The sequence below is a fragment of the Lipotes vexillifer genome, unplaced genomic scaffold, assembly GCF_000442215.2.
Source record: "Lipotes vexillifer unplaced genomic scaffold, Lipotes_vexillifer_v1.1 scaffold121, whole genome shotgun sequence".
NCBI classification, from domain to species: domain Eukaryota; kingdom Metazoa; phylum Chordata; class Mammalia; order Artiodactyla; family Lipotidae; genus Lipotes; species Lipotes vexillifer.
The window spans coordinates 1,861,193-1,869,647 of record NW_006773122.1 but is presented as its reverse complement, the minus strand read 5'-3'; the positions used below and the strand labels follow the sequence as shown (position 1 = coordinate 1,869,647).

The following is an 8,455-nucleotide window of genomic DNA, read 5'->3' as shown; positions in this document are numbered from 1 at the left end:
CCTTCCCCCCCCCGCCGGTCTGGCTGCTTCCTGCTCACTTCCTGCCTGGGGAAGGGGTGGCATCAGGGAGAGAGGCTGGGATAAGGGGACCCCAGAGCTGCGACTTGTGTTCCAGGGGGGCATGTACTGGCTGGTCCTTCTGGACGACTACAGCGCCAGCTTCGGGCTAATGGTGGCGGTGATCACCACGTGCCTCGCTGTCACCCGGGTGTATGGTGAGAGGGGCCATGGGAGGTGGAGTCAGGTTCCCCACCGTGGGAGAGTGGGAGTCTACCCTGGAGCCCCCCTGCACTGGGTTCCTGGTCCCGAGGGCCAGGATTTCCGGTGGGGGCAGCTGGAGTGGAGGAGGGGCTGCTGGCGCTTGTGGGGCTGCGGGTGGAACCATGCTCCTCCCTCCCCTGTGCAGGCGTCCAGAGGTTCTGCCGGGATATCCACATGATGCTGGGCTTCAAGCCGGGCCTCTACTTCAGGGCCTGCTGGCTGTTCCTGTCCCCGGCCACGCTCCTGGTAACCGGGGGTGGGAGGGAGGGCTGCTGGCTGGGGACTCAGGGCTGAGAGCAGGGCCCCTCTGGGCGTTCCGTCTGGTAGGACTGCCCTGGCCCATAGTGGACCTCTGTCAGGGCTGAGAGGTGGGGTGGGCACTGGGATCCTGGTCTACTCCCCTCCCCCTTGATGCCCCCAGCTTTTGTAGCTGTGCTGAGCCTGGTCCTGCGTTTGGTTGGCAAAATGAGCGGGGCTTTCTCAGGCCTCAGAGCCTTAAGGCTGGGGTCAGAGCAGCTCGGGGGTAGGCCGTCTCAGGAATTAGGGTACCTCAGAGCTGGGCTGTCTCAGGTCTTGGCGTTGGGTCAGCTTGGGGCAGGGCTGTGTGAGGACTTGCAAAGGCTCCAAAGATGGACCATCTCAGGTTCTGGTACAGCTTAGGACTGGGCTATCTCAGAATCTGGGTGGTTCTGGGCTGAGCTATCTCAGGCTTTAAGGTAGCTCAGACCTGGGCTATCCCAAGCCCTGGGCCATGCCCGAGGCCCACTTTGATGCTGGGAGCCCCCCACCTGCAGGCCCTGCTGGTGTATAGCATCGTCAAGTACCAGCCCTCAGAATATGGCAGCTACCGCTTCCCAGCCTGGGCAGAGCTGCTGGGCATCCTGATGGGCCTGCTGTCCTGCCTCATGATCCCAGCCGGCATGCTGGTGGCTGTGCTTCGAGAGGAGGGCTCGCTCTGGGAGGTGAGTCTTCCCCACCCCTGCCTGCTCCCAGCCCCCTGACCTGTGGCCCTGCCCTGGGCCCAACCTCCAGAACAGAAAACGTCTGCTCCAACACCTTTTCCAGAGCCTGCAGGATTCTTTTAACTGGGAAGAGCATTTTTTTCTAACCAGTAGCCTGGGCTATGGATCAGCTCAGATCTGCTTGGTCTGTGGCAGGCTCTGGGGCCAGAGTCCTGTCCTGTGGCCCCTCACACCACCTGGGGCCCCTGGCAAGGGAGGGGCACAATCCACAGACCACGGATACTGGCCACTGCCCACGTGTCTTGGGGGAACCTGAAAGGACAAGGGACTTATCCAAGGTCCCATGGTGAGTTGGGCAGGGGTCAGGACTTGAACTCAGGTTGCTAGCTTCCCTGTGGAACTCAGGGTCAGAGGCAACATTGCAGGACCCCAGGGGTGGGCTGTCACCCTCCTCCGGTGACGGGGAGCCCTGCCCACAGCCAGGGCTTTGTGTAGAGACCCAGAAAGCATACAGAGTGCAAGCTGTTTGGTGTGGGATTCTGCAGGCTCGGAAGAGGGGAATAGGGACCCTTTGTGGGCCAGTGGACATGCTGGGATGCTGTGCAGCTGCTGGAGATCCCGCCCCTCTCTGAGCCTCAAGTGCCCTCTGCACACTGAGCCCTCCACTTCTTTTTTTTTTAAATTTTTTAATCTAATTTTATTTATTTTTTTATAGAGTAGGTTCTTATTAGTTATCTATTTTATACATATTAGTGTATATACATCAATCCCAATCTCCCAATTCATCCCACTACCACCACCCCCCTTTCCCCCCTTTCCCCCCTTGGTGTCTATACCTTTGTTCTCTACATCCGTGTCTGAGCCCTCCACTTCTGAGGCCGTGGGTGTGGAGTCCTCTGGTGGCAAGAGGCTGTCATAGTGAGCGGAGCTGAGTGAGCCTGCTAGGGCCCAGAGACAGCCCTGGGACACACGCACACACATCAGCGGTGTGCTGGGGCCACTAGTGCTGCTTCAGGAGAGCTAATCGTTACATATTCAGGAATACGGTGGCCCAGTTGTTAAACCATTGAGAGCTTGAAATCGACAAGTGTGGGGATAATTACAACAGTGAGATCGGCTGCAAATCAGGGCTCCCGTGCCCCTCGACCCCTCCCCAGCCTGCTAACCAGCTCACTACTGCCCAGCCCCCTACCTCATATACCTCCACTGTTCCTTGGCTGTCCCTTGCCCCATCTTCCAGCTTCTGGAGGGAGGCTCAGAGCCCTTCCCTGGCAGAAGTGGGCTGTGGTCACACTGCGCAGATCACAGGGGAGTCCTGGAGTCCAGCCACTGCTCTGCCTCCAACTGCTGTATGACTTTGAGGCAAACCCCTTTCCTTTTCTGAACCTCAGGAGCCCCACCTGTGCTGCTAAAGGAAAATTGTCTCCTTGTTGAGAGCCAGGGTGTCTGCGAAGGGAAGGAGGAGGGCTCCAGCTCCCAGGAAGCTCATGGTTCCCAAGCCTTGCTTTGCCTCCCTCCTGTCCTGCTGCCACCGCTGCCCACAGCCAGGCGGAGGGGACAGGTTGTTGGGGGATCGGAGAGCCCCACAGAGAAGTCATTGCCCCACTCAGGGGTGCCACCTTCAGAGACCAAGCTTCCCAGCACTGACCCACTAGGATCGGAATCCTGGGTCTGCCACTTGCCAGCTTTGTGACCCTAAGCAAGTGAACACACCTCTCTGAACCTTGCTTTCTCAGTCCTTAAAATTAGGACAGTGATCCTTACCTGTCAGGGGAGATACCGTGATCACAAAGGTGGTTCTGCAGTGCACGGCTCATCCATTGCACTCCGGATGTGCTGATCCCTGCGATTTCCCCAAACGTGGGAAACTCTACTGCAGAATTTGTAGCAGTGGGGGACTGCGTTTGTGCTTTCCCCTAAAAATAAAAATAAAAAAATTAGAGTATAGTGTTAACTGCCCATACGGTTGCTGTGAGAAGAAAAGAAGCTCATCAATGTGACAGGCAGAAAAGCAGGGTATTTTTCAAGTTCAGGACGGGGTCAAGACTGCCTGGGTTCAAATGCCACACCACCGCTTCCCACCAGTGTGACCTTGGCCAACTTAACTAATGTCTCTGAACTGTACTTTCAGACAGTATCTGTGTGTGGGGGGGTGGAGGTAATAATAATACTCCTCTCATAGGGATAGTGTAAGGATTAAATAAGCCCATACTCAGCACAGAGCTGGGAGCCGGTGAGTGCTCAGTTCTAAGCTGGGGGGTTCTCACCTCAAAATCAGGGGTGATTTTGCCCTCAGGGGACCCTTGGCAATGTCTGGAGACATTTTTGATTGTCCTGAGAGGGTGGCATTGGAGGGGGAATGCTACTGGCATCTAGAGGTCAGGGATCCTGCTACACAGGGTTCAATGTGCAGAACACCTCCTAGGCCACAATGTCAGTGGTGCTCTCAGGTGGAGAAACCTTGGTCTAGGCCCTAGTGTGCAGCTGGAAACAAATCTAAGTCCTTAAACTCAGGGAGCTTGTATTTTAATGCGGGAGACGGACAATAAACAAACAAACACATGAAGGCAGTGGTAAGTGCAATACTTAAAAACAAAACAAAACCTAACAAAGCCAGAGTACAGGAATAGAGCGTGATGGAGGACGGTGTTCTGCCCAGGGTGACCGGGGGAGACCTCTCTGAGGAGGTGACAGAGACCTGACGAAATTGCCAAGGTGACTGGTTTAGATGTCTGAGGGGAGAGCATTCCAGGCAGAAGGACAGTCAGTGCAAAGGCCCTGAGGCAGGAGGGGCCGGCACGTTTGAGGTCAGCAAGACTGGATCAGAGGAGGTGGAGAGAGTGGCGGGAACCAAGATCACGAAGGTAGACAGGGGTCAGGACATGGCGGCCATGTGAGCACTTTGGATTTCATTCCAAGTGAGATGACAAGCCTTTGGCAGGTTCCTGAGTGGTGGGGTAACATTACTGTCAATGCATTTTAATGGGCATCACTGTGCTTTGAGTATAGAGCTGTGCTAGGCCCCGCGCTAAGGGCATGGCACACATTATCTCCCTTGGAATCTACACCCAGTAGGCTCCATTTAATGTTGGTTGTCCCCCTTCATTGAAGAGTCTGGGGCTCTTCTCCCTGGCAGGGCAGGCAGAGGGCTTTGGGAATTTGGTCTGAGGAAGACAGAACCCTAGAATGTCCAGGCTTAGTCATCACCTTAGCTCCCTCCTTCCATGGAAACTGGAGCTTGGAGAGGGAAAGGTCAGACATCTGAGTCAGACTGACCATGGCCACTCTGTCTCCATCTTCCCAGTGCATGGCTCTCTCCCCAAAGCTCCCAGCTCTTCAGGACTCAGCATTTAGGGGAGGGACCCAGAGTGGACTCCTGGACTGCCCGCCATGTAACCATGACAACAGCCACCATTTACTGGGCCTTACTCTGTTCCCAGCACCCTGCTCAGCAGTGCCTTCCTAACCACCCTTTGAAGGCATCATGATTCCCAAGTTACAGATGCTGGAAGCAGAGCTTAAGTTCCATGCCCAAAGGCCACCCAACTTGTGAGTGGCAGGGCAGAATTCTCCCCAGGCATGTGATTCACTCCCTTGGGGAAGTGACAGTGCCCCCGCCCTTTCCCCGGGTTGTGGTTGCACAGACTAATCCAGGTGACACGGTAAGTGTTTTGCCGGTGACCCTGGTTCTCAGCCCTGTGGTTGCTCTGCTGCAGCGGCTCCAGCAGGCCAGCCGGCCAGCCCTAGATTGGGGCCCGTCCCTGGAGGAGAACCGGACAGGCGTGTACGTGGCCACGCTGGCCGGGAGCCAGTCCCCCAAGCCACTGATGGTGCACATGCGCAAGTACGGGGGCATCACCAGCTTCGAGAACACGGCCATCGAGGTGGACCGAGAGATTGCAGAGGAGGAGGAATCCATGATGTGAGATGGGAAGCAGGCAGACAGGAGGCCCTGCCGGCCCCCAAGGGTTGCCACGCACCCTCTGGGGTTCTGAGAGGCCTGAGGCTGCGGGAGGTTGCCATGGTGATGCCAGTCCCCAGAGCAACTCCCTTTTTGTGGCCTCTGCCTCTCCTAAAACCTGTCTACTCCCAACACACACGCACACGCAAACGCACACGCACACACTGAAAGCTGAAAATGAGCCAGCTCAGCCCTTACTTCACAGATGGACAGACCGAGGCCCAAGGTCACACGACAGAAGGGACTGGACCCCAGGCCTCCTGACGGGCCAGCTCCCTTTCTCATGTGGCAGCTGGCACCACCCTCTCATCTCTGTTCAGGGCCCAGTCCCTTCTCTTCTCTTGGGGAGCCTGCCCCATACATTTCAACGAATCAGAATCTTGAGCTGGGCAAGGACACTCAGGTTGTCTCGAGGCCCATGAGGCCCCGTGCATCAAGGGTTATCAAGTCCAGTGGGAGAAAGATCCCTGTGGGTTCACGTGTGCAGGCCAGGTTTCCTGAAGGAGGTGGGACCTGAGGGCCCTGGAGGATGGGCAAGTTTGGAGAGAGAGAGAGGAAGAGGACGGCAGGGTGGGGAGGGCCTCTGGCCAAGGCGTTGATCCAGCCAAGGTGTGGGGGTCAGAATATAGCCCCCTTCTGCTCCCCTCGGGCCAGGAGGTGGCCTGGGGAGAGACCAAGGGTGAGTGAGCGAGGAGAGCGGGAGAGTGGTGGGAGAAGCAGGTGTTACCAGGTTACAACAGGATTCAAGTGGGAATGCAGATTGTTGGAGAGGGTGAGCCAGGGACGTGGGCGGGCAGGGCATTTGCGGGATCATGTGCTTTAGATAGAATATCCTTCTGGCTCAGTGTGCAAGGTGGAATAGAGGGGATAGGGTAGAGGCGGGAAGCCTGCCAGAGGACAGACCAGAGGGGCTAGTGCCTGAGCTTGGGTATTAGGAGGGTGGAGGGAGGGAAAGAAGGAGGACCCCACAGCTTCCCTCTCTGGACCCCATGCCCTCTAGTGTGGGGAGCCCTGGGCATGATTAGAACCGGGGAAGGGAGGGAGGTGCCTGACCTGCACTGTGGAGGTGGGAATGAGGGGTCATAGTCAGGACCCAGGACCCCTCTCTTCCCTTCTCCCTTGTCCTGGCGGCCCTCACTGTTTCCTCTAGCTCCAGGCACTGCTGGGGAATTGGCCTTGGCTGTGGACGACCAGGCCACTAAGAGACTTGGGAGGTGGTCCACACATATGGCTGTCTGGTCCCAGTGCTGCCAGCTCTGCTTCAGCACGAGGGTCCCTGGGCATGGACACGAGAGTGGAGGCAGAGAGCAGAGGGCGGGCGACACCCCAGGCCTGTAGCCAGAGACCTTGGCATCATCAATCCCCAGGCTTGGGAGGGGCTGCCCTGGGGTCCCTCCTTCCCTGAGAGATGAGGGTGGGGTGGGAAAACGCCTGATCAGGTCCCTTGCACATGGCATCCTCCAGTGGGGCAGGGTGGCCTGGTGCAGCTGTGCCAACCCCTGTGCCCTCTCTGCTGGTGTTTCCCCAACCCATCTGTGTTCTGTTAATAAACACCAATGAAGTCATCTTCCTCACCCTGTCTCCTTACTGCTGAGAGCCACGAGGTGGGCAGCACAGAACTTTCTGGTTCCCATCAGATAAGGGAACTGAGGCTCAGCTGCCTCCTTTCCTGGCCCACCTGGCTTCTGACCCTAGCTTTGCCATTTCTCCGTGGCGGTGGTCGGTGGGTGGGGCTTAGGAAGGATGATGAAGATGAGGAAGGCCCTTAAAGGCCACCTAGTCTCCCATTATACATATGGACAAACCGAGGCCCACCGAGGGGAAGAGACCTGCTCAAGGTTACCCAGCAGAGACAGGCAGAGCTGGGGACAAACCAGGGCCTGTCAGCCATCTCCTCTCCCTGACCAGCTGCCCTCGTTCCCTCCCCAGCTCTTTCCCAGCCTTACCTGCAGTTGCAGCTGGAGCTCCAAGAGTAGAATTGGGAGGAGCCACGACTTTGCCAGGCCGGAAGAATTTCCTGGTTCTACCCACCCCCACCTGGCAGGACCTTGCCGATATAAAAGGGCCCCAGTGCCTTTCAAATGCGAGGCCCAGGTGTTTGCAAAGGCTTTGAATGCGGGTGGAGAGGAAGGGCTGCTGCATATTTCGGATATTAATAAATTTCCCCTAACAAAGGGCCAGGGCTCCCTCCTGCCCCCTCTTTGTTTGGGGCTCTAGGTTGGGGAAGAGAGATGGGTTTGCTAATTTGCGGAGGATGCAGGAATGGCCTTCACAGTTCAGAATGCTTCCTCCCACACCCCGGGGGCGGGCTCCAGCCTTGCTCACAAAGCCCCTGGCGCCCGGCCCTCTCAGCACCCCCACAGCCACCTCTGGCCCGGAAGGAGGCGCTCTCCGGGCTTGCTCTAGGACTGAGCCTGAGCTCTAGGGTTGAGCGTGGCTTGTGAGTACTCCTCACCCAACCCCTTGGCTGTAGCCCTGCATCTTGCAAGTCAGGAGTGGAGGATCCTAGGAGTCTAGGCTTTTCTTTTCCCAGATTCCCGAGGCTGCAGTTGGAGGATTCTAGGCATCTATGGACTCCACCAGCCTCAGCTCCTCCAGCCTCACCTCCCTTGCCCTGCTTTCCTCCTGCCTCCGCTCTGCCTGGTCACCGCCCTGCCGCAGCGGTTCCTGGACTGTCCTCCCTGGCCCAGTCTTCCACTCCGTCCTGCTTTTCCCATTTCCGCTGCTCCGACAGCCTTTCCAGCTGCCCCACGCTTCTGCTTCTTCTGCTGCCCATGCCATCTCCCTACTGCTCCCGTCCTGATCCCATATTGACTTCAGATCTCCCTGCCTCATACCAGATGCCAGCCAGGCCCCGATCGCAGTGGGAACTGATTAAGGACCAGGGACCCACAGCTGGAGGCATCCCTGACAGCACAGTACGCATCGGACAGGAGACATCAGCCCTGTCTGGAGTAGAAGCCCAGCCTGGAATCCTACAATGTCCCAGCAGGTGCCAAACCCAAGTGCCTACAGGGCCAGGCAGGGAACCCCGGCGAGCAATGCTGTGGGTGTAAGTGGGAGAGTAAGTGGCATCTGACCCTTAGTGACTCTTGGAGAGACAAGAGGGCCTGGTGGGGACTGTGATGAACTGGAGAAGAAGGCATGATGCCTCTCTTAAGGGGGAGCTACCTCAGAAGTGTGGGCCCAGGTCTCCAGATATCCTGGCTTTTTAAGAGGAGAGGGAAATCTGGATTTTCACGAGACATTTCCCTTTTTTTTTTTTTTTTTT

The 8,455-nt window shown here is 57.2% G+C and overlaps 1 protein-coding gene across 1 annotated transcript in view; it reads left to right on the top strand.

The window, feature by feature from the left end:
* Positions 1–6,754, top strand: part of SLC6A7 (solute carrier family 6 member 7) — a 21,276-nt gene extending 14,522 nt beyond the window's left edge. Inside the window, exons 11-14 of the mRNA XM_007448055.1 lie at positions 116–215; positions 407–507; positions 1,056–1,223; positions 4,940–6,754. Of these exons, the coding sequence (XP_007448117.1) occupies positions 116–215; positions 407–507; positions 1,056–1,223; positions 4,940–5,149 (579 nt within the window). The 3' untranslated portion in view covers positions 5,150–6,754. The remainder of the gene's footprint in view (positions 1–115; positions 216–406; positions 508–1,055; positions 1,224–4,939) is intronic.
* Positions 6,755–8,455: the final 1,701 nt, after the last annotated feature.